Below are 25,653 nucleotides of genomic sequence, written 5' to 3' on the forward strand. Positions count from 1 at the left end.
GGTTGCATTTCTCATTACAACTCATTAGGGCCCTGTCTGGGAAGGACATTTTTTTTTTTTTAATTTTTATTTATTTATGATAGGCACATAGTGAGAGAGAGAGGCAGAGACACAGGCAGAGGGAGAAGCAGGCTCCATGCACCAGGAGCCCGACGTGGGATTCGATCCCGGGTCTCCAGGATCGCGCCCTGGGCCAAAGGCAGGTGCTAAACCGCTGCGCCACCCAGGGATCCCTAGGACATCTTTCTTTTTGCCTTTCTTGACCCAGTTTCAAGTAATTTAGATAATGTTTCAAGGAGTTTTTGATTTCTGTAGAATGTGACTTTTGGGAAGGAGTGTCTCCAAAGTAGTGAAGGACTTTTTTCCCCCCTTTTTGTTTTTTTTAACGATAAAGTATTAACCCTGGAGTTTAGGGAGTGTGGAGAAATTAAAAATCTTGGGTGGCAGTGACGAAAACATGAAGGTTAACATCCCACCTCATCTGTTAGCTGTAAGTGTCTTTGAGCACCATCTGTTTGAAATGGTTTTTTTTTTTTTTTTTGTAACACAGAGATGATATAAAGCTCCCTACGCAGTGCTTGTATTATTGGTACTCCAAATTGCTCCCCATTTACTGCAAGCTTGGTAAAAACTTCCAGGCACATCTCACCTAGCAAATACTGATTCCTTGATGCCCATCCTTCTGCAGTCCACTTATTTGTACTTCCTCAGAGATAAGATGCTAAACTGTATTTTTCCCAGATATGAATAGTGTTGATGTGTGTTTGGGTGTTGTAGCTGTAAGGAACACATAGGAAATAAGAATCTGAGGGTAGGGGCACCTGGGTGGCTCAGCGGTTGAGCATCTGTCTTCGGCTCAGGCCGTGACCCCAGGGTCCCGGGATCGAGTCCCACATAGGGCTCCCTGCATGGAGCCTGCTTCTCCCTCTGCCTGTGTCTCTGCCTCTCTCTGTGTATCTCTCATGAATAAATAAATAAAATCTTTAAAAAAAAAAAAAGATTCCAGGAGTATCGTCTTTTCTCCCAGCAGATTTGCAGAAGAGTTTCCAAGTGATGGGCTCTGCCCTGCTCTGAAAGGAGAGGTTTACAGGTGGCAATTTGGATGGGGTGGGAGTGGGAGGGGCAGCAGGACCTGCTTTTGTAGCCAGGTAATGGGATAATGGAGTGTGTCTGCTGGCCTCCCTCCTGTGAGCGTTGCAGGCCTGAGCTAAACTGGATTTCCATCGTTGAGTCCTCCAGCTCGGGGAAGTGAGTGGATGGAGATACTGCTGTGTTGTATCTCTCCTGAGCCTGTGAGGTTCTTGGAGTTGTTTAGACGGCTGCAACTAGATCTAAGCAGATAAAACCATTTATTAATATGAACGGGATGCCTGTGGCCACCTGCTGGTCTCCCGCTCCCCTACAATACAGGCATTTATAGTTGGTTTTTTTTTTTAATAGTTTTTTTTTTTCCTGTTACTAAAATATACATGTCTATGGAAGCTTTTTATATGATTTGTATTGTACCTTTTTTTTTTTTTACGTGGGAGTTAGTATAGTTAATATTTACTATAGTTAATATAGTTAAATATTTAAATGAAGCTATAATGGATCAAAGTACATTAATTTTCCACCATGAAGAATATAGTAATTTCCATCTTTACTATACTCTCAGAACTGCTAATTAAAACAAGTTTAAACATTAAAAGAAAATGACCCATCACTATTTACACAATGACGGATGAGCAAATATAATCTCTATGATAATACTCCTTTGTTTTTTCCTTATTTTCATTTTTAAAAAAGATTTTTATTATTTGAGAGAGAAAATGAGCAGTGGGGAGGGGCGGGGGGGGGATAGAGAGAGAAAAGCAGACTCCTGTGGAGCGGGGAGCCCAACCAGGGGCTCGATCCCTAGACCTGGACCCAGAGATCTGACCTGAGCCGAAGGCAGACACTTAACCAACTGAGTCTCCAGGAACCCAATAATACTCCTTTAGTAACCATCAAAAACATAAAATTTTATCTTAACATCAGAATTTCATGTATCCCTTAAGTGTACTAATTGAGGGTGATTTGTAGGTGGGCCTTAATCTGAATTACTTTACACAAAGTTAATTTCTTAACCTGAACTCCTGCCCTCAGTTTTCTGACGATTACACAAAATCCTGTCTGCCCTTCCTCCTCCTCCTCATACCCAGGTCTCCTGTGTTCTTCCTCTTAAGTAGTAGAGGCCATTCAGGGAAAGATTTTCCTTAAACTTGGTCATTATGGTTTAAAACACCTTATTAAAATGATGCAAGATGTAAATAACGTCTTTTGACGTAACACAATGGACCATTTACATAGAATTTCAAAAACACATTTCAAGTGTTTGAATCTTGCTAGTTAAAATCACATAATTTCACATTTGAGATTATATTTGCTCATCAGTCATTGTGTAAATAGGTCATTTTCTTTTAATGTTTAAACTTGTTTTAATTAGCAGTTCTGAGAGTATAGTAAAGATGGAAATTACTATATTCTTCATGGTGGAAAATTAATGTACTTCGACCCATTATAGCTTCATTTAAATATTTAGAAATAATTGCTTAAAAACCTTGTCTTGTCCATATTGTTGTCAGACATAAAATCACGCAGGCCTGTCTCTCTCTCTCTCTCTTTTTTTTTTTTTTGAAAAAGAATTAGCAAGGTACATGGGAGTCTCCCCAGGTAATTGCATGTACGTATAACTAGTTTTTAATGGTTGCCTTATTGTCCATAATGTGGATGTGTATATTCTTCAGCTGTTCTTTGATTGATTTAGATTGTTTTGTTTTTAGTTGTTAAAAGAATATTTTCCAAGGACAGTTTACTGAGGTAGTAGGTTTATTCAGCGCTTCATTAATCAGGCAGTGTCCAATCTAGTGGATAGAAAGGAACCCCGAAGAGCTCTCAAAGGCGAGGTTTTTATAGATCAGAGTGAGGAGGGATGAGGGAGTTAGACTGGGCATTTGCTTATTGGTAAAAGCAGGGCTCCTTTCCTTAGATGGAGCAAAGGGCTGACTTGGAGTCCGTGCAGGTAACTTCTGCTCAGCGGGCAAGCGCCGATTGGTTGCCCTGGATCTTCCTTTTCTCTGTGAACTATGGAAATTTCAGTTTTGGTTTGCCCACTGGAGGCTTGGTATGAGTGACTGCACCTTGGACATAATCTGGTTACTTTTAACAGTTTTTTTGCCTCTGAAACAGTACTGGCATGTCCTCCAAGCTTGGCCTTTAGATTGTACTGCTTACTCTCCTTTCCTGGTGCAGTCATCTGTCTACTATTCCTGACATATTTGAACATCAGGCTTCCTGTGACTCTGCTTCTGTCCTGTCAAGATTCTTACTGGCTTCAGTATCTTTCCGATACTGTGGTCTTTGCATTTCTCACCGCCTGTCCTTAGATGATCCCATACCCCAGTCTGCCTTTGCCACCCCTCTCCCCAAGGTTACAACCTGGGCCTCTCTGTGAACAGTGACGGCCTGCCTTCTGCGGGAAGAGCTCCAAGCATCCTACTCAGACCACCGCCTCCTGCGGTTCATTTTACTCCCTTTGTACCTCAGCTCCAACAGTTCTATCACCAGACCCAGGATCTGATGTCCTGGCCTGTCTTTTTCACAAACCCTTCTCCTCCGTATGGGCCTAAATCTCCCTGATGAGTCATGGAAATAGTCTCCGTTCCCTCGTCTTCCTCCCCTCCCCTGTGTTTTGTTCAGGGACTTGTCAGGTAAAACCCTCTCCTTGGTTAATCTGCTCCCTGCCTGGTTCACCTTTGCGCTCCACCGGTTGGTTGAACTTGGCTGGGAACCAGCTTGATGGGTCTCCCGCTACATCCAGGACTCAGAGTTCAGGTGGCCTGGGAGCTGTCGCCTACTCCAGTTATCTTCCTGTACTCTTAGGTGCTGATACTTCTACTTTTAAAGATTTTGAGAGCGAGTGAGCACAGGCACAAGCAGGGAGGGGAGAGGCACAGGGAGAGGCAGACCTCCCTGAGCTGGAGCCTCCGCTGTGGGGCTCAGTCCCAGGACCCAGGATCATGAGCAGAAGCTTCCCCGACTGAGCCCCCCAGGAGCCCCGGGACAGGCATCTTCTCAGCCCTCTCCACCCCACTGCCCCCCAGTATTGTTTGTTCCCTTTAACTTCCGCATGTGTGTCTAGCTGTTCCTACCTCATGATGTTTAGTTGTTGGTCCGTGGTCTGTTTTTTTTTATTTTATTTTTTTATTTTTATTTATTTTTCGTGGTCTGTTTTATGTTTTGTTCATGACTCTGACTCTAATCTGGAAGAGTGAGTGGTATGCATCCTGTCTGTGTTCAGTACGTGTTTGAGAAATAAACAAATGATTGAGTCTTTAATTCATATGCACTTAACACGCGCTCGCTTTTCTGTAGAATAGAGCTCCGGGTGTGGGACTGCCAAGGGTTTGTGTGTGTCTTAAGTACTGCAAGGTTGCTTAGTGGACTCTGGATATTACAGTCTTGAAGTCGTTAGCACTGGAACTATTGGATGAAAATTAGTAAGGCTTCATTTTAATCTTAATTCTAAATTAAAGGAGAACATACTATTTGGATTAATGATTTGTGTTTTCTCATTTGTTTTCCTCTGTGTTGCTTGATTTTTTTTATTTTTGGATTTATAAGAGCTCTTTGTATATTTTGTCACTTATTTTTTTCCCTGAATCTTGTTTTCCTTTTGATTTTCAAACTGTTTCACCAGACAAATGTTAACTCTTTAAAATTTATGTTAGAAGAATAAATCTGTAAGAATTGGTAAGAAAATTTTGAAAAACGTGCATAAGTGGAAGTCTTACTAGATAGTTGAAATAGTTCTCAGTGTACATAAAATTTATATGGTTGTTGTTTAAAAAGGGGACTACATGTCAGAAGACTATTCTGTTTCAATACTCTCTAAGGTAATTCTGATATGATTGGTCCATGGGTCACAGTTGAGAAGCACTGCTATAAATCCGCTGTGTTTGGAGGTAGGGCAAAGCAGTAGACGGATCCAAGGAACAGACTATATAGAAACAGATCCAGTTGTGAACGAGGACTTACTATTGAAGATGACATTTTAGTAACTGAGAAAAGGGTGTTTATTTAAAATTTTTTTAAAAAATTTATTTATGATAGACACAGAGCGAGAGAGAGAGAGAGAGAGAGAGAGAGAGAGGCAGAGACACAGGCAGAGGGAGAAGCAGGCTCCGTGCACCGGGAGCCCGATGTGGGATTCGATCCCGGGTCTCCAGGATCGCGCCCTGGGCCAAAAGCAGGCGCTAAACCACTGCGCCACCCAGGGGTCCCAAGGGTGTTTATTTAATAAGCACTTCAGGTAGTTCATCCAAAAGAAGTAGTTAGTTTTCTCCCTTAAACAATATATGAAAATAAACTCCCTATTGATTAAAGATCTACATGTAAAAATCATGCAAATACTAGAAAAAATTTAGGAGACCATTGGTTTAACCCTGGTATGGACGAGGCCTTCTTAAGATGGACTCGAAACCTTGAAGTCGTGAGGGAAACGATGAACAGATTTAATTGTTCAGGTTTTCTTTCTGAAAAGTGATAGTCACTGTAAGATGAGGCCACGTAAGTCACTGTAAGATGAGGCCACGTACTAGAGCACCGTGACTGCTTTCCTAGTTCTGTAGATTTTCCACAGCGCCTTCAGTAAATAGGATGCAGTTGGCCAGCGGTTTGTACTTGACCCTGTTTTAGAAAAGGATAGATTCTTTTGGAAGACTTTGAGAGAAATGAAACATCTTAATTGCATGTTGCTGGCACATGGAGGCTGCATTCGATGCCACGGAGCCTCCTTGGCTCTCTCGAACCTGCGGCCCTCTACGGATCTCCAGGTCTTCTGCTTTTATTGGTCTTGCCAGTGGGAGTTTCCTGCTCAGTCTAGGCTTTGGTTCTCTCCAAAGTTTTCTGTCCTTGAACTTGATCTTGGAGATTTCCTACATTCTCATCCTTCATCTGATTATGGCTCCAAAATGTGGGCTTCTAGCTCTGATCCCTCATAACCTTCACAGTTTATATATTTGGATGACTCACGAACATTGTAAACTCCTCATTTTCGAGCCTTGTGTTCGTCTCCTTCCCACCAGCTGTCCGACTGCTGACCAGCTGCTGCTTCCATGTCTGTCTCAGTCGAAGGCACCCACACCATTTTGCCTTCTTTTCACTGTAGCTCCTCTCATTTGTGGCTTTATTCTCTAGGAGTGGCTTTATTCTCTAGGAGCCGGGTTAGAAAGATTGCAGTCGCTGGGGAGGGCTCTAGAACAGCTGCTGCTGCCACCCTCTGGGCGGTCGGGAGCTGGGAATCCTAGCTGCTGGCTTCCCTCGCACCCCCTAGCCACCTTACTCCAAGGACTGAAGGGTTATCTCAACTTTCTCGTACCTGTTTGCCTCACCTCTGGTTTCTGCTGCCCTGAGCTGGTAGTTGTTTTCTAAAACACCGGAGTGCAGTGTGCACTCAAATGCAAATGAAGTTTCTGCTAGCAGTTTGACTGTAATGCTCTACCCTCCTCTCCTCACCTCCCCTGGTGACTCATTGGTCCCCAATGAACACCTGCTGCTTTGGGTGCTTGTTCAAAGTACATGATGTCATCCATGGAAAATTTCGTCCCCCCCCCCCCCCCACACCCCCTTTAGGTGGTACTACTCTGTCTCAATTACTATTACTCTGTACTAAGTCTTGGAATGGAGATGTAAGGGCCCTCCAACTTTGTTCTTGTTCAAGATTGTTTGGCTCTTCTGGCTACTTGGAATCTCCATGTACATTTTAGGATCAGCTTATAAAATTATGTATAAAAGCCAGTAGCCTTGGTGAGGATTGTGCTGAATCTGTACATCAGTTTGGAGAATGTTGTCATTCTAACAGTATTAAGTCTTACAGTCCATAAACAAAGATGTTTTCTATTTATTTAGGTCTTGAAATCTTTTAATAATGTTTTATGGTTTTCATAGTACAAACTTTACACCTCTTATATCTTATCCTAAGTATTATTTCTGATAGTGTTGTAAATACATTCATTTTAACTTAATTTTCTGATTATTGCTAGTATATAGAAATACAGTTGGAATTTTTTTTTTTTTTTTTTTTTTTTTTTTTTTTAGTATTTGTCTTCCATCCTGCAACTTTTGCTGAACTGTTAGCTCTGTTTTTTACTAGATTCTTTGGGATTTTCTATACGGTCACCATCTTATACAATCATCTTCTGCAGATAAATTTTTTTTATTACAACTTTTTAAAATCAAAACACAGATACATGAAATTAAATTTCAGGGAGAGCACCTCATGAGGTAACATCATTTCTCCTGGGTTAATCTATTCTTTGCAGCTCTGATGTCTTGGAAGTAGTAGGATCATTTGTTTTCATGGATGCTGATTTCCTCTATAGAAACCTATGGTGCCTCATACCCTTAAGGGCACAAATCTAGGTTTCTCAGACTCTTTTTTCCAAATTACTGCACACTATATCACCAAAGAACACGCTGTGGAAATGTGAACAGCGCCTGGGGATTAGTTGGGAGTCTTGGCTTCTCACTAGCTGTGGATGGGCAAATTACAAGATAATCCTTAGCTTGTAGAATTGCAGAGTTGGATTAAAAACATTTTTTTAAAAAAATTATTTTAAGTAACCTCTGTACCCAGCATGGGGCTTGAACCTACAACTCTGAGAATAAGAGTCTACTCAGTCTACTGACTGAGCCAGCCAGGCACCCCTGGACATTTAATTTTTTTTAAATGTCAATCTTATTTTCTATATTTTTTAAAAAGATTTTGAGAGAGAGAGAGAGAGAGAGCGCGTGCTGGAGCATGAACAGGAGGGAGGGGCGGGGAAATGGAGGGGCAGAGGGAGAAGCAAATATGTTGAGACCTGGGGCTTGAGACAGGGGGCTCGGTCCCAGGACCCAGGGATCACAACCTGAGCCAAAGGTGGGCTCTCAACCCCTGAGCCCCCCGAGCGTCCCCATAGTATTTCTGAATGCCGATTTCCCCTCTTCCCATTTCCGTGGCTGCTTGTTGTATTGCTGGCTTGTCTGTTTGTTTAGTGACTTTCTAATTTGTTTAGTGACTTTCAGTTTCAATGCATCCTCCCCCCCATCCTTTGATGTCACTCCTCAGTGGGCACAGCCTTGGGAATGACTTCCATTGAAGTGTCCTCTTTAGGGGATGACAGCAGGGTTTGAGTAAGACTCTTTTTGTTTTGTTTTGTTTTGTTTTAAATATATTTTTTATTGGATTTTGATTTGCCAGCATATAGCATAACACCCAGTGCTCATCCCGTCAAGTGCTCTTGCCGCTCGCTGATGCTGCTGTGTTGAACAGCGCCCTGGGCCCTCAAGTGCCCCTCAGTGTCGTTCCCTTACATCAGGTGGCCTTTGTAGAGGTTGTTTGAGGCCAGTCTCTGAGCTCTCCAGGCTCTTCTTATGTTCTTTTCCCCTGATTCTGTTGAACTTCTATGTGGTCTGCTCCTGTTGTTGTTCTCGTGGAACCACCAGCCTCATTGTGATTGCTCATCACCAGTGTCTCCCTGGTTCTCCGCAGAGCCACTGGGCTTGGGCTTCCGTGTTCTGTATTCCAACTAGAGTCGGGCCGCTTAGGGACTGGGACTGCTCAGGGGCCCTCTGTTCTCACAGCCTGCTTTGGCCTGTGGGCCCGGGGCAGGAACGGCAGCTCACCCTCTGTTGTGGGACTGTGGGCCCGGCCTGTGACTGTCGCCACTGCTCATCTTTGTTCTGAGCTCCTCTCTCTGCATTGGCCTTATGAGCAGGCCAAGGCAGGGGCAGACCGGAGCCTCGTATTGTTGGCTTGCTGTAGCCACAGGACAGCTTCCTCACATTTATTTCTTGGCCACGTGTGCCTGGAATCGAATTTCTCTACTGTGGGGTTGGGGTAGAAGATGAGAATAGAAATAGAAATAGAAATCATAACCCTGGGTTTGGAGCTGGAAAGAATAAGGAGTAACTTGCTTCAGTTTTGTTTCTTCCAAAATGATACTAAACCCACCTGCCCCACAGATACTGTTTCCAGCCCGGAGTGCTCTGTTTCCCCGGGAGGGGCACCTGGCTCATTCCCTCTTCCTCGTAGGCCCTGCCCAGGTGTCTCCAGTGGGGAGCCCTGGTGGATGGCCTGTAAGCCCTGCCCGTTGGCTTTGGGTTCGTGTCCTGGGTTTATCCTCCCTCTGGATGCCTTGACCCCTGGCGTGCACCTGCACATGTGCTGGCTTGCTCTCCCGGGGCTGTGTGGGTTCCACGAGAGGAGGCCCTGAGACCCGTCCCCTGGCGTGCACCTGCACATGTGCCGGCCTGCTCTCCCCGGGCCATGTGGTCCCCACGAGAGGAGGCCCTGAAACTGTTCACTCTTAAGAGTTCCTGTGCTTAGACCAGCATCTGGCGTGCAGTAGGTTGTCAGTAAATCTGATGAATGCAAAGTAGAAATGGGCAGTTTCCTGCCTTCTCACTTCACAGTTTAACTTGCCTAAGGTGAAAAATCTCACGAGGGGAAGTGAATTCTGTGTCGTTTGCCAACTCTGGTTCCTCACTGATGCCCAGAGTGAGATTGGAGCTCACTGGAAAGAATGCAGTGCTTCTGGAATGGAGGCCTCCGGGGCTGTGAGGGAGGGGGGCGGTGTCTGTGCAGAGCCCTTGCCATCCCTCAGGGCTGAACAGGAAATGGGTGCATTTTTGTCCTCCGTTCTGTTGTAGGCCCTTGGCTGGCTCCCTCTCACCACCGGGAAGGGTTTGTGGATGCTTGGGTTTAGGTTGGAAAAGCCACCTGTTTACAGAATGAGGTGGAAACTTCTCCGTGGTAATTTTTGTTGTGGATAGTTTTAAGAGACTCACTCGTACTGTATGTATCAGGAGTGGACTGGACATTGCTCGAGGCCATTACTAGCAGCTGCTCCTTGGGGGGAAAAATCTCTTTATTTGCCTATATAATATGAAGATATTTTTATCTACGGTTATTTTAAAATGATTTTGAACTAATATCTTTCTTTTTCTTCCTCCTAGATTCTTACGGAAATCTGTTAATTCCACTTTTTGAGCACTTATGAATAACCACGTATCTTCAAAACCATCTACCATGAAGCTAAAGCAGACCATCAACCCCATTCTTTTGTATTTCATACATTTTCTAATATCACTCTATACTGTTTTCACATACATTCCGTATTATTTTTTGTTTGAGACAAGACAAGAAAAATCAAACAAAATTAAAGCAAAGCCTGTAAATTCAAAACCTGAGTCTGCATACAGATCTATTAACAGTTTGGATGGTTTGGCTTCAGTATTATACCCTGGATGTGATACACTAGATAAAGTTTTCATGTATGCAAAAAACAAGTTTAAGGACAAAAAGCTCTTGGGAACACGTGAAATCTTAAGCGAGGACGATGAAGTACAACCAAATGGAAAGATTTTTAAGAAGGTAAGGTGGCCCTTCACTGCCTTTATTTCCGCTGGGGAAAATGCTCGCTGACAACAGCAGCAGGGGCAGGCCCAGCCCGCTTCTGTTGGATGCTGCTGGTGCGGCAGGAGGGGTGGCTGCGCAGGCGGGACGCGCTCCTCTGCGCGTACCTGTACGTTTCCTCTGCGCACGGATGTGCCTGGATTTGTCAGACAGTCGGGAATGCCCACCACGCCTGAATGTCTTCTGTGGCGTGGCTATAATGTCCTGAGCACTTTGGGGTCAGAAACCATGTTCCTTGCTTGTTCCACAGGCCATGTGCGTGCTTGAGATGGTTCTGGATTTTGGCATGGGAGGCCTGCCATTTCTGATTTTAACGTAGGCTCCAGTAGGTGCTTAATGTTTTCATACCTTGGTGTAGTGGCAGATGCTTGAGTGTTCTTTTCACAGATACAGACATCTTCACCTGCCATTGGTGATTTGAGACAGGAGTCAAGACATCCTTAGAGGCAATGTGACATAGTGGTTGAGAACCTGGATTCCAGATCCAGACTATGGGTTTGGAGCTCAGTTTTGCTGCCTACTGGCTATGTCATTGGAAAAGTCATGTAACACATTTGCCTCAGTTTCTTTATCTGTAATACGAAGACAATGGTAATTGCTGATATTTTATTAGCACTTGTAACGAGCCAGGCTGTTGTAAGTGCTTTACATGTACCAGCTTATTTAAGACTTAAAATAGCCCTAGGGGTTAGTGTTACCGTGTTGATCATCTGTAACCACCTTCGATGGACTGACAATTTGGTCCGATTATAGGTTTATTACGCGTGTGGGTAGAGTTGTTTTTCCTCCTGTTTCCTTTTTTCCAGCTACATCCTGACTCTAGCTGCCTTTTTTCTGTTGATTATGAAGGAACTCTAGGGCCTAGAGGAAAACTCAAATAATCACACCATAAATGAAATCCCCAGAGCTGCTCCTGTGACTGCAGGGTGGGGGGTGGGGTGGGGTGGGGTGTTATTTATTTACCTTAATGACCCATTAATTTTGGCACCAACCCACACAAATTCCAGAGTCCTTTTCTTCTAAACATAAAGGAGATGGCCAGCAGGTTAACGCCAGTCAGTCCTAGAGATGAAAAACGTTGTCTGGAGGTGTCCATCCCTTTATTTATCTTGCTTGGCCTGCCGTGTTGACAGTGCCCCTTGCAGTCTCCTAGTTGGCTTGGGGAAGCGATAGAGTCACTTGCCTTTTAAGGCATATTCTCAGTTTCTGCTGCTGACTTAGTTTTGCCTCACTTAAGTGAATTTTTTCCTAAGTTAACTTCAGCTCTACCAGGAGAGTTAATAGCATGTTTCTTGAAGTTGAAGTCCTTGTTAAGCATGTTTGCTTACTCTTCTCTAACCTATAGATTAAAACTTGCAAATACATTTTATCATAAGGGTGTCTGATTTTTGGTCATATTTAGTTGCTGCTTTTGAGGGTGTACCATCCTTGATTTGTCTTTGAGAGATCTGGTGGTTATCAAAGGTATGGAAAACACTAGGCTTTTTTAGATGCTAAAGTTTTCCATTCCTCTGCCTACCCTTAAAAACATTCATTTTTATTATTTGATCTAATGCTATTTGAGTTCAAAGATTGGGTTCCCTGGTTTTTAACCTCAGCATGTCTTACAGAAGTCCTGTGTTAGCAGAAGGTTGAATTTTTCTCCAGAATGGCATATTCCAGACATTAATGGGACTGGTGCTATTTTTTCAGTCTTCATTCAGTACTTAGAGCAGCAGACTCGCTTCCAAGTATGTACAAAGGAGATCGATATGGTAAATATGAAATTCCTTCCTGATTCAGGTTATCAGTGTGATTAGGACACATTCAACCCTAGAGCTATCACAGTTGTTCCTTAAATGTGGCCAGATAGCACAGTGGACACAGGGAAAGTGTTTTTCTCAGCTGTGTGTTCGTGTTTTCGGCTTTTCCTCCCTGTCGGGTGGGGAGGGGAGCGCTTTGTCGGCATCGTTTATCAACAGGGGAGCATTTGAACTCAAAGAAGAAAGTTAGAAGGTGAAAAAAACTGTAATCCATGGCCTTTTCTACATCACTATCAGGCCTGCCTATCGTTGACAATTGCCTTCAAATTGGCGTTTGTGACATCAGACTTTTGGGGAGTCCAAAAGTCTACTACCCCTGATAGTAGAAAATGTTAGGTCTTTCCTATTTGAAATTCAGCTCACTGGGAAAGTCAGGTTGGTTTTTAGGTTTCGCGGGTAGTAAATGAAGCAGATGTTTTTTGTGAGCCTTTCTCAAGAAGAGCGTGGCCTGCCCGTGATTAGCTAAGACCTGAGTTTCTGTCGGTCGGTGTTGCTGCGGTCGCCGCGCTGAACACCCTGGGTGGCGGGCGCCTCCGCCGGGAGCCGGGAGCAGGCTGGGCTGCTCGCGCCCTTGGGTGCCTTGTTCACAGCCGGCGGCTGCCAGAGGCAGCGTGTGCTTCGGCAGCACAGGCAGGACCGCGGCTGCGGGCAGGCGTCGGACGGAGTGGACTTCCGTGGGTGAGGATGCTCTGGGATTGGGAAAGCCAGCCGGTGCTGCGGCAGTGTCTAGAAGCTTCCTTCCTTCCTGTTTTTTTGGGGGGGGGGAGCCGAGCTTTGGAGATTAACCCCAGAAGCTGTCTGATACGGTTGAAACAGAGATCCCAGACCTTTATTTCAGTTCAGTGAGTGCCGAAGCTTTGTTTCCATCTTCTCCTGAGTCTTTTTTGAGCTCCCAAGGAAGATAAGCAGAGGCAAAGGCCGGGGTGGTGGTTGTGCCGCAGGTGTGCCCACAAGAGCGTGGCAGTCAGCCTCACGGACACTTTTCTGGGTGGCGGGGCGGGGAGGCAGGGCTGGTGTGTTCCCCAGGCTTGGCAGGCTTGTTCATAGTTACCTCCGGCCTTAGAAACTACAGCAGCATGTGTGTCAGCAGCGCCTGAAGCCACCAGCCTTCCCAGCCTCCAGTGCACCGTCCTGAGGTCTTTGGAAATGAAAAACGGTGAAGGGTCAGTGTCCAGAGCATCTTAAAAATACTACCTGTACCTGAAATAGAACATGTTTGCAAAGAATGAAAATAAGTTTACAGTGAAACAAAGGAGCACAAGGCCGGCTCTAACATTTAGTAATCTAACTACCAGAACCACTTCAGATTCTTTTTCTTATGTATTCTACACACATCAGAGAGAAGAAAATAGACGGGATTATGTAATCACGGTGCTTAGAAAGAGAAGATTTCACGATGACCTTCCTCCTAAATGGTTGCGAAATGATAATAGAAATACTCATTTCTGTTCATAGGAATTGACTTAGCTTTCCTTTCTGCTTCCTTGGTGCCTACTTTTTGTTATTTCTTGCTCCAGAGTCTCCTCTCTCTCTCTCTCTCTCTCTCTCTCTTTTAATCTACTTGCATATGTGTGATATTTATTTTCTGAATGGTTAAGACATTTACATCGTAATTTACGTGAAAACCAGTGGTCAGTCTTTTGGCCAGGACTTGTGTCTTGTTGATTATAGACCCTCCATGGCCCAAACTGGTTGCCTGTCTGCTTGTTCTTCTGGTCAGCCCCTGTTTGTGAAAGGCACCACTGTGTACCAAATGGTTTTTTTTTTTTAACCAGGAGTCTGATTTTTTTCCCTCCCTTTTTAACTGGCCTTCACTGCCACCCACAGACAGCAGTTGAAACGATCCTTTACAAGTGTCAGGCCACCGTCTTCACCTGCCGGTACCATTGTCCGGTCTCCTTCCTGCGGCGCAGTTGGAGCGCTGTGATTTAGTACGCAGGTTCCGGAGTGAGTCTGCCTGCATTCGTATTCTAGTCCTGTCACTTAGGCCTTGTGACTTTTGAGTAAGTTAGGCTCACTCTCTCAATGCCTCAGTATCCTCATTTGTAAGAGAGATGCTAAGAGTAGCCGTGTCTTGAGTTACGTGAGTCCCGTAAGCTCATGCAGCATGGTTACCGCAGAGGGAACACTGGCGAAGGTTAGCCGCCCTCGTCCTCCACGGGATCGCTACCAGCCCCCCAGACCTGCTGAATATTTTCACCCTCTGGACTCCCTCACAGTACATTGTAATAGTCTTCATCGCCAGAGAGAAAGCTTCTGTGAAGCTGGGTGTACTTTGTTGCAGGCAGGGAAGTGTGTAATTTGAGGTATTTCTATTCTGAATGGCTACAAAGAAAAGTCCTGTACTTGCACTGGTTAAACCCCCAGCTCCCTGAAACCTGATCTTTATTCCATTGTCTCATTCTTCAGGGTCCTGAACGGTTAAGTATTTGTTTGCTTTTATTTTACAGAATATTCTATATGTGATCTGTTTTATTTTTATAGTTGATCTTGTGAGATGAGGCTCTCATAATTAGCATCATCAGAACCACCTAACTTCATCTGTTTCTGAACAAAGTAAATTATTAAGTTCCCGTGTCCCGGGCAGTCGTGTCTGAGTGATAACAGTGATATGGACCCATGTATATGTCACACCCGTCCTAGCATGAAAATACAGCCAATGAAATGTGAGATATGAAAGTGACCGTAGGGCCAATCTTCACTCTCCCCCTACGTTAACAAATGAGGACGCTGCTTAAAGGTCCAGGGTCATCCTTTACAAAGCCACTCGAGTCATTCTTTGCCTGACTCAGAGTTGGGAAAACCAAATGCATCTCTTGGTTATGGCCAAGTGGAGGCCTTAGCAACAAAGGAGCCAGCTTTGCAAAAATCTGGGTAATGAACCTTTTGTGCAGTGGGCAAAAACCAGAATGAGCCCGGGGGGAGGCATGTGGGACCCAAAGTTGAAGAAGGCATTCAACCCCAAGAGTGATGTATGAGTCCATGTTATCCCCTGGAGGTGGAGGAGGGATGAAGGGGGTGAAGGATATTTGAGTAGAGAGGGTTCAAGTAGCCATTTCAGAGGTGAGGAAATGACTATACCAGGGAATCCTGGTAGGATTGCTGGATGGTGAGATGTATGATCCTGGATAGAATGAGGTTGGGTGTTCTTCAGCAGTATGGACAGGGAATAAATAAATGGGTTTAATCTCATGTTTAAGCTAACCTTGGGGACAGAGTTAGAATTGGAATTTTTTTCAAAATTATGGAGTAGGTGGAGGCCTTTAATCTTTACGGGAAAGATCATGACTAGGAGATTCAGTGGTTTAAAGAATTAGGTGAAATTCAGTTCAGTTACACTTGAATTAAACTCATGATTTTATTTCCTTGCCACATAGTGGCCCTATCACATGGGTTTAAATACATGGATTATGTAGATAATATCTTTCGGAATATGTACATTTTTGAAACATACAGAGCTCATCATTTAGGTTCTAGAATCTTTTTTTAAAAAAATTTTTTAAAGATCTATCTATCTATTTATTTATTTATTTACTTATTTATGATAGACATAGAGAGAAAGAGAGGCAGAGATGCAGGAGGAGGGAGAAGCAGGCTCCATGCCGGGAACCCGACTCAGGACTCGATCCCGGGACTCCAGGATCGCGCCCTGGGCCAAAGGCAGGCGCCAAACCACTGCGCCACCCAGGGATCCCCTAGGTTCTAGAATCTAAAGAGGTGGCTCATGCTGATCTGTGGAGTGTAAAATTTTTAATAATTGTATTCAGGTCGTGCACATTTGGGCCAAATTCTCGTCTGTCTTCTCACCCCCACAGAGCTCCTTTCGAAGTCATTGGAGCTCCCTGTGCTGAGCGTTTCATGGGGGTGCAGAGTGAGGTGATGGTTGAGGCCACTGAAGTTCAATAAGTCTTTTAAATCGGTTGCTTTAGCCATCGAAGAATTTATTTCCGAAGTCCATTATGGAATAGGACACTAGGGGGCAGCATTTATCCTTTTTTTCCCCCATTTCTATCTTCACCCAATCTCTTATTTCTAGAACACTGAAATGTTGGATGCATTTTTGAAAATGCATGTGGTTAGGTGGTTTTACAGTGTGTGAGACATGAGTGAAACAGTCCTGTTTGGAAACTGCATGTATATATGTGCAATACAAGGAGCTTTTTATCCAATCTGTGTGTAATTGGGGATTTATGGACTAATCTAAGTTGGAGAAAATCCCTAATCAAAAATGTATTAGCTAGTTTTAAAAAAAGTTTATTAGTAATGAGGATGTAATGTTACATTACATCTGATGTAAGCACAAATGAAATACCTTTTTTTTTTTTTTTTTTGAGGATTTTATTTATTTATTCATTAGAGACATGCAGAGAGAGGCAGAGACACAGGCAGAGGGAGAAGCAGGCTCCCCGTGGGGAGCCTGATGTGGGACTGGATCCTGGGTCTCCAGGATCATGCCCTGGGCTGAAGGTGGCGCTAAACTGCTGGGCCACTGGGGCTGCCCACAAATGAAATACTTAAAGTCTAGTGGTGCCAGTGGGCATTTAAGGCTTCGACAGAAAGACTTTGATGAATAATAAAACCAGTCCTGGTTTTGTAAGTAGAGACTTGTTTACTTGGCCTATTCAGAGTTAGGTACAGGAGACAGCAATTAAAATTGAACAGCCACGGGGCAGCCCGGGTGGCTCAGCGAGCGGTTTAGAGCTGCCTGCAGCCTGGGGTGTGATCCTGGAGACCTGGGATCGAGTCCCACGTCGGGCTCCCTGCATGGAGCCTGCTTCTCCCTCTGCCTGTCTCTCTCTCTCTCTCTCTCTCTGAATAAATAAATAAAATCTTTTTAAAAAATTGAACAGCCATAAATATGTATTTTCTTGGGTCTGGCCAATTTATTTGTAAATCATATGGTACCATTTGGTATTGAAATCTGGGAATTCGTTAAGTAGAGGGAAAGTAAATTTTTGATATCATTAGTACTGCATACTAGGCTAAATTTTAAGCTAATTTTAAGTGACTGATGTGTAAACGAATTATCAATATATGATCTTGTGGCAAAAAAAGGTGACCTTTAAAATCCTGTGAAATTCTGAAGATTTTTGAAAATAACCTCCCATTACAATTAAGGATTTAGCATATAATTTGTCATAGAAAATATCACAAAATAGCTAATTTTCAAAATAGATTTTTTTTAAGCTCGAAATTTACTTTCTAGCTTTTTGTTAGGAAAAAATATTAAATTACATGGAAACCTAACTACTTTGTCAAATTGGGACAAATGTTGGCTTCTTTCTATAGAATAATATTAAAAGGTATTTGTATGTTTTTTGTTTATCAGGTTATTCTTGGAAACTATAATTGGCTCTCCTATGAAGATGTCTTCGTTAGAGCTTTTAATTTTGGAAATGGCTTACAGATGTTGGGTCAGAAACCAAAGACCAACATCGCCATCTTCTGTGAAACCAGGGCCGAATGGATGATTGCTGCGCAGGCGTGCTTTATGTATAATTTTCAGCGTACGTAGGTTTTCTGGTCTTCGGTGTGGGAGAGGGGATGCTGTTTATCATGAATATTTCACTCTTTAGAAATTAAGTTCTGAAGTTAAATGTCACCTTGCATCTAATCAGGAGATAATTCTGTTACAACTTAGAGTTCTGCAAGTTGTGCGGTTGGTATCGGAGGGGGCCTGGAACCTCTTAGTAGGGGCCTTGAGGCCTTGCTAACTAGGCCTGCACCTGTGAGTCATTGTTGCCCTGCTGGTTCGCTCAGGAATCCTCTTGTGACGTTAGTGTCACTTTGTCTGCCACTTCCATCAGTAACAGCAGTTGAGCTCTAAAACTGCAATACTCGGAGCCACAAGCCGGGTTGTGGCAGTCCTGATGCCCCAGTCTGTGAGGGAGTTCTGGAAGCTTAGTTCACAGATCTTGGTGCCAAAATGTGACATTAGGTACAGAGGTTGTCTGAGCCTTTCAGATGGTTAAGAGATGCTTTTACCAGATCTCTTACTGTAAATGCCTCCTGGTTTTAAATTGCACACCCCCCCCCCCCCCCCCCCCCCCCCCCCCCCCCGTAGATTTGGGCTTATGCTGCTTTGGGGAAGCTTTAAAAGAATTGCCATCTCTTAAAGTCACTTTAAGTCTAATTTCTGTGGGTTAGGCAGCAAGCAAGTAAAAGAGTAAAAGTCCACAATTATTATTACATTTCAACATTGCTAAGAATTTTTCCTTTAGGTTTCTACTTTGGAATAAGCTGTAGTGCCACTTGTTATTTTCTTAACATAAAAAACGTTAAGCCTGATATTCAATGTGATAATCAGTGCATTATCTGTTACGTATTTTTCATATTTTAGTACCAAATATTTAATAACTATGGCTTTGACACTGTAGGAATGAGAAATAATTCCTTGCCTTGTGACATCCCAGAGTAGTAACATCTGCCAGTGAAACAAAACTTAAAAAAGAAAAAAAAATATTTTTTGAGTATTGGCAATCTTGGGGGACATTAAGGAAAGGGTTGAGTGAGTGGGCGTATTTATTAGCATATAGAAATTATTTAGAAAATCAAGAAGAGGTACATAATAAACTATGGGTCTGACAGTTTAGAGTTCAGTATTATCCCCTTAGAATTCATGACTGCTTTCAGAGACTTGATTTGCATTTAGTGCATCCTGAAATGTTCAGATATTTGACTTGCCCTCCTTTTCCCTTTAGTTGTTACGTTGTACGCTACTCTAGGAGGTCCAGCTATTGTTCATGGATTAAATGAAACAGAGGTGACCAACATCATTACCAGTAAAGAACTCTTGCAAACAAAGTTGAAGGTGAGGACTATGGTTATTTTATAACTGTCCAGTACTCTAGAATACTCTAGACTTTTCAGTGTCATGAGCTCTAATATTGATACTTTTATGATCTTTAAAATCCTGAATATCTTTGTAAACTTTTAGGAATATCCTATTTTCTTCCTTTCCTTTAGAAAAGAAAAATATTTGGTATATATTTGTGTATTAGCGCAGAGAGTTACAGATTATTAACGTGGTATGCCCGTGTCTAAGGTGAAGGAATTCCCTTTTCTTGTGCTCATTTCTTTTCTAGTCTATTTTCACTAAATTTATAATTTTGAAGGGTTGTTTCTAAAGTGGTGATTCATTTATTTTGTTTCTGAAGCAGAGTCATTATGAGTTTTTAGAATTTTTTACAGGGAAAAAAAGACTTTATGAAACTGTAGGAGAAGGAGGTTTTGAAAGTCTCTAGACGACTTCCCGTAAAAACAGTAATATCTGCTGGGTTTTTTATACCCACATTTATAAGTGAATTCCTTCCACTTCACCTCATGTCTTTAGGAGCCTCTTAAAAACCTGCAGAACTTGTGGCTAATCTGTAGTTCAGGCACCCTGATAATATGCCTGTTGTGTAAGGAAGGGACACTGTGGATTAGGATTTTACCAAAGAGCAGTGTACAGACAGTGAATCTAATGCTATAAAATAGCAATTTAAATTTCAGAGTAGTATTTCTCCTTCTGAAAGAAGTATTCTTCTTAGCTTTGCGCAGTGGCAGTATCGTAGCCAATGAGGTTTATCCGAGGCGCGATTATTGCTAATTGAAAACTTTTCCCAATACCCCGCCGTGACGACTTGAAAGAAGTGTTCTTCATACCAGTGCACCTCCTCATGAACATAACGAGTGCTCGTGTTTTTCCAGGATATCGTTTCTTTAGTCCCACGCCTGCGGCACATCATCACCGTGGACGGTAAGCCACCAACGTGGTCTGAGTTCCCCAAGGGCGTCATTGTGCACACGATGGCTGCGGTGCAGGCTCTGGGAGCCAAGGCGAGCACAGGTACGCCGTATGGCCGTTCTGCAGCGACCGTGTTCTCTAGACGTGTTGCAGATCCTGAACTTAGACCAGGGACAGACCCATTTTCTAGACCATTGCTTTGGGAAGTAAGGTCACTCCAGGTATACTTTCATACATGCCCTTTTAAGAAGGGTTTAAGGAAGAACACAAATACTAATTTGTTAATGTTCTAAAAGTAGCAGTTACGTGAAATGAATTTCAAATACCTTTTACTCTATACAGGTTTCCTGTTTCTCTTTTGTGACAGCTTTTGGTGGTTTAAAGTCAGTTGTATAAATAATACCATTAAACTAGTGCTCCGTGAGTTCTCTGTGAGTAGGAACAGATAGCCGGAGCGGCTAAACCTAGATCCCCTCCTTCACTCCCTGATCCAACTCTGCCTTTTCCAGAGGGAGCATCATCTTGTTCTCCAACTGAAGGGTTTTTGCCTAAGTAGGCATGGTGACCCCAAAGCTCCTCCTCTCAAAGAAGTGTCAGAAAATGTTAGAAAGTGTGCAGATATTTAGGAATATCCCAAGAGCTGCTAGGATGCTAGGACTGTATTTCCTTTGTAGCTGGAAACTCAGTGTTTGATTAGATGTAAGCACTCAGCTTGGGAATGGGAATGGGGTTCTGCTGAATAAAATGCTGGGCATATGGAATTTTAAGTGCTGGGGAGACCCTCACATGTGGATATTTAGAGGGGCGTAGCACATACTGTGGAGTTAAGTTTGCAGTTTCGAGATTGAGAAGCCAGAAGTTAGGTTTTAAGTATAACCGTGGAAGGAGGTGAGGTCACCCACAGAATGTGGTGCCTCCAAGAGTAACGGAGGGTGGGTCAGAGAGGAAGGAGGGAGGCCCCTCAGTGAGGCAGGAGTCGGCAGCAAGAGCAGGTGCCCTGGAGGAGTCGGTGAGGCAGGGATTGCAGGAGGCCCACCTTAGAGCAGCTTCTAGGGGGCGGTGGAGAGTGGTGCCTTGGGACGAGGGACTGAATGCTAGGCTAGGAGGACAGGACGGGAATGGAGACCATTGTCATGAAATACATCTGCGCATATAGGAAGGGAAGCTCAGCACATTTAAAATGGTTTCCCCCCACTTCTTTAGGAAGTCCACACTTTGGAGAAGTCCCAGATTAATTCGGGCGGTGCCCTCCCTGACCACACTTCTGCCTTCCTGCTGGGTCACCTGTAGGACGTTGGGTGCCACGCTTAGGCTTGTGCAAACGGAGGACATTGTCCTCTAATCCAGCGTTCAGATGGTAGCCAAGTCAGCTTCACTACTGGGAGGCAGAGAACTTTTTTTTAAGCAAATGTCTTAGGTACCTGGCCCAACCATGCTTACTTCATAGTTGGATCACTAGGATAGCCTTTTGTCTCCCCACCGCCTTTCTGCCCTTTCTCAAGTCGGGCAGCCACGTAGCAGCCAGAGTGACCCTTGTCGCTGGTGACGACAAGCCCCTGTTCCAAACAACATTGTGTCTGGGGGGCTCAGGCGGTGAAATGTCTGCCTTCTGCTCAGGCCATGATCTCAGGGTCCTGGGATTGAGCCCCACATCAGGCTCTCTGCTCCACGGGGAGCCTGCTTCTCCCTCTCCCTCTGCTGCTTCCCCTGCTCATGCTCTTGCTCTCTCTCAAATAAATAAAATCTTAAAACAAAACACGTTGCTTTCTATCCCAGAGTGAAATCCAAAGTCCTTAGCATGGCCTTGAAGACTTAGCATGATATGGTCCTGGCTGCTACTTTCCCTTTTGCTCATTGGTCTTAACCTGCCAGTCATGTGGCTACGTCAGGGCCTTTGCTCTTGCTTATTTCCTACTACTTGAAACAGTGTCCTAAATCCAGGGTTTCCATGGCTCTCTTCCTCACAGTGTCCATGTCTTTATAAAATACCAACATGCCAGGAAAGTGTTTCTTGACCCTTTCCATCTAAATGGCTCCTACTATCATCTCACCTTGTGTTGCTTGATTTTTCACCCTAGTTCTTTTTTTTTTTTTTAATGCTGTAATTTTTTTTTAATGCTGTAATTTTTTTTTAAGATTTTATTTATTCATAGAGATAGAGAGAGAGGCAGAGACACAGGCAGAGGGAGAAGCAGTATCATACAGAGAGCCTGATGTGGGACTCGATCCAGGGTCTCCAAGATCACACCTTGGGCTGCAGGCGGCGCTAAACTGCTGCGCCACCGGGGCTGCCCCACCCTAGTTCATATTACATTATAGGTTTATGGTTTATCTCAGTAGAACATATGTCCCATAAGTGCAAGGACTTGGTCTGTTTTGTTGACCTCTGAATGAATACAACTAGTAGTTGTTGAATTATCAAATATGATTATTAAAAAAATTTATGATATGACTAAATTTCTCAGAAGTATGTGTGTGTGTTTTTTTTTTCTCCAATGCAGAAAACAAACCTCAGAGCAAACCAATGCCCTTAGATATTGCAGTTATCATGTATACGAGTGGGTCCACAGGACTTCCAAAGGGAGTCATGATCTCCCACAGTAACATCATTGCTGGTATAACCGGGATGGCAGAAAGGATTCCAGGACTGGGGTATGTCACCTGGCAAATGCCTGTGAAGTAGTCCCTTAGATGCTGGTTGTTACATTGACGTTTGTGCCACTTAGTAGTGTATGGCTAAATTGTCTTTCTGCCTGTTTACAGTAGGCCTTTCCTTCAAAAAAAAGGGAGGGGGGGGGACTTTAAAATACAAAACAGTTGCAAGGTTTAAAACAGTTTTATGTAGCGTTGTCAATATTTATGTTTTACTCTAAAAGTATAAATTTTAACTGACCTAAATCCCTTAAACTATTTAATCCCTTAAACTACAAACTATTGGTAGTATTGCTGCTGTAGTCATTCTTATACCTAAACATGGTATAATTCAGGTGAACAAATAGCTTCATATATTCCAGTATTTATTGACCTTTATTCAGTCTCTAATTTTCTTTTAAGACCAGCAGTAACAGGGCAGGGTGGGTGTACTGTGGGAAGGGGACTAAAAAGGAAACCAAATGAGAAGGTGAGGGGGTGTAGAGGGGTCGCTACCTCAGTGGATGGTCTGGTGTGGTGGTACTGGTTGGGTATTCTTGATTCCCTTATGCACAGAAATTACACTCCCAGGTTACTGTGGCATTGAATTTAGGGATGGAGAGAAATTTCTCTTATGAATGGATAACTTCCGGGAAAAGTTAAAAGCAGTAGTTTCCTGGGTCAGTCTTAGTTTGCCTTTCCTGTGGGGGCGGGGGGCAGTTCTTAAAGTACACACACACACACACACTTTCCTGCATACAGAATAGTTTATTTCTAAGTGACTTTCAAAACTGGAATCTCTTGTAAAATTCCTGCCCAGCAGTTGTGGATTCTATTCTAAGTCGTGGAACTTTCTGTTTGGGAGCCCACCAGCTTTAAGGATCATTTCCTCTTTGGATGATTTCCTCTGTCCTTCAAAAGAAGTCATCTTGTTTGGCCCTTCAGCCCCCATCCCTCTGCTTTAGCACGTTGCTCCTGCAGCGCTCAGGGAGCCAGCCGCTTCCTCCGTGGCCGCCTCCTGGGTTTGAGGTTGAGCTGTCGTTCTTCTCACCACCCCCACATACCCCCCCAACACACACACACACGCCTCCAGTGTCTGCCTGTCTCCCGTACCTGCACACATGGGTGCTCTCACATGGGCGGGCTCGCTTTGCAGTCACTTCCAACAGAGATGACATCTGACGGTTACTCTTTTATATCTCCTTTTCTTTTAGGGAGGGAGATGTCTACATTGGCTATCTGCCTCTGGCCCATGTTTTAGAATTAAGTGCTGAGCTTGTCTGTCTTTCTCACGGATGCCGCATTGGCTACTCTTCACCACAGACTTTAGCAGATCAGGTAAGTTCAACGTTTGTGACTTCAGATACTAAAAAAAAATTATAATTTTTAAACACATTTACATTTAAGGATGACAATTACTCATTTTAAAGTTAATTGCTTGCCTTTTAATACATAAATTGATGAATTTATAATATATATTTTTGGCCTAAGAATTCCACCAAATTTCTAAAATAAGGATCATTTTATATAGATCACTTTTTCTCTCTCTAGTCTTCAAAAATAAAAAAAGGAAGCAAAGGGGATACAACTATGTTGAAACCAACACTGATGGCAGCTGTTCCGGTAAGAATTGACCATTAGTTAATGTTGAGTACTAAAGAAGTGTCGTCTGCTACAAAATATAAATGCTAGTTGATAAGGCAGTTTACGTAGGTTTTATTCCTTATTGATTATCTATATTATGCTCTATGAGATTTATTGTCTTTTTTTCCAAGCTTTTTTTTTTTAATTTAACTAAATATTTAAGTTAGTTTCAGTGTCTCTATGATATTATCAGCTCCTTTCCCTAAATGGCTTCTTATTCAGATCATTTTTATGATACATTTGCTGTTAGTAGAAACTTGAAGCCCAGCAGGAGATGGGGGGAGGTTTGATATCACTTCCTCCTCGTCTAAGCAAATTGTGTAATTACCTCCCAAGTCCCCAGGAATGTCTGGCCTCGTCCAAAAGAAGGGACAGAGAAGTTGGTGCAACTTGAAATGACCTGAGCAGCACCATGCACCTAACATACCAGGCATTGGGGGATGGGGGTGGGGGTACTGGGAATAAGATGAGTAGAAACAGGACAGTAACGGTTTTCTGTCTCTTTCATATAAGTTTTATTTGGCTTCTGATATTGTTTGAAAGTGTTGGGAATTATTACCAGATACCTGGGTACTCTTATCCAAGCAAAGTTATAAAGTTATTTAGTTACTCCAAATATATAAATGACCAGTAGTTTGATAGTTTCTATAGGTGTATGGTTTCCTTAGTGTAGTATTTTTTATTCTTTAGTTCTGTAAACTTTTAGTTCGTGTAAAATGAAATACAGTTTAAAATTGGAAGGGATCCCTGGGTGGCTCAGCGGCTTGGTGCCTGCCTCCGGCCCAGGGTGTGATCCTGGAGTCTTGGAATTGAGTTCCGCATTGGGCTCCTTGCATGGAGCCTGCTTCTCCCTCTGCCTGTGTCCCTGCCTCTCTCTTGATCTGTGTGTGTGTGTGTGCGCGCGCACCTGTCTCTCATGAATAAATGAATAAAATCTTTAAAATCAGAGAGGAAAAACTAATTTTAAGCCATTAAAGTAGACTTTATAGTAATAGGCCTAGCAAGCAAAATGCAGTGCAAACAAGGAAAACTTCGTGCGTGCTGCAGCATTAAAAGACAACCAACCAAACAGAATAACCCTGTATCCTTTTGTAACAAAGAATGTGGTTCTCTCTATTTTTATAAGGTTAGAATTTTACAAACCATTTCATATAGTCATTCATTTGTGTGTAGTGAGCTTACTTTTTCCAAAATAAATAAACAAGCAAAAGCAATATAAAGAATCAATGATATTATTACTGCCCAAAGGTTTTTATCCCCCTCCCCTCCCACAACTCCTAGGCATTTAGGTACATTTGTGCTGTGAAAAGTTATTTCTTCAGAAAACTCATTTTTAAACTAGCTGTGGCTCTATTTTAAAAGTTTGTTCC

General features: G+C 43.2%; 1 protein-coding gene and 1 pseudogene across 1 annotated transcript in view; both read left to right on the forward strand.

The window, feature by feature from the left end:
* The window catches only part of ACSL3 (acyl-CoA synthetase long chain family member 3), a 65,569-nt gene that overhangs the window by 27,510 nt on the left and 12,406 nt on the right, over positions 1-25,653 (forward strand). Inside the window, exons 3-9 of the mRNA XM_038585874.1 lie at positions 10,018-10,435; positions 17,609-17,786; positions 18,981-19,090; positions 19,972-20,110; positions 22,510-22,660; positions 23,854-23,977; positions 24,191-24,262. Of these exons, the coding sequence (XP_038441802.1) occupies positions 10,058-10,435; positions 17,609-17,786; positions 18,981-19,090; positions 19,972-20,110; positions 22,510-22,660; positions 23,854-23,977; positions 24,191-24,262 (1,152 nt within the window). The 5' untranslated portion in view covers positions 10,018-10,057. The remainder of the gene's footprint in view (positions 1-10,017; positions 10,436-17,608; positions 17,787-18,980; positions 19,091-19,971; positions 20,111-22,509; positions 22,661-23,853; positions 23,978-24,190; positions 24,263-25,653) is intronic.
* LOC119868006 lies at positions 19,810-19,922 on the forward strand (annotated as a pseudogene).

This window comes from Canis lupus, chromosome 37 (assembly GCF_011100685.1).
Source record: "Canis lupus familiaris isolate Mischka breed German Shepherd chromosome 37, alternate assembly UU_Cfam_GSD_1.0, whole genome shotgun sequence".
NCBI lineage: Eukaryota > Metazoa > Chordata > Mammalia > Carnivora > Canidae > Canis > Canis lupus.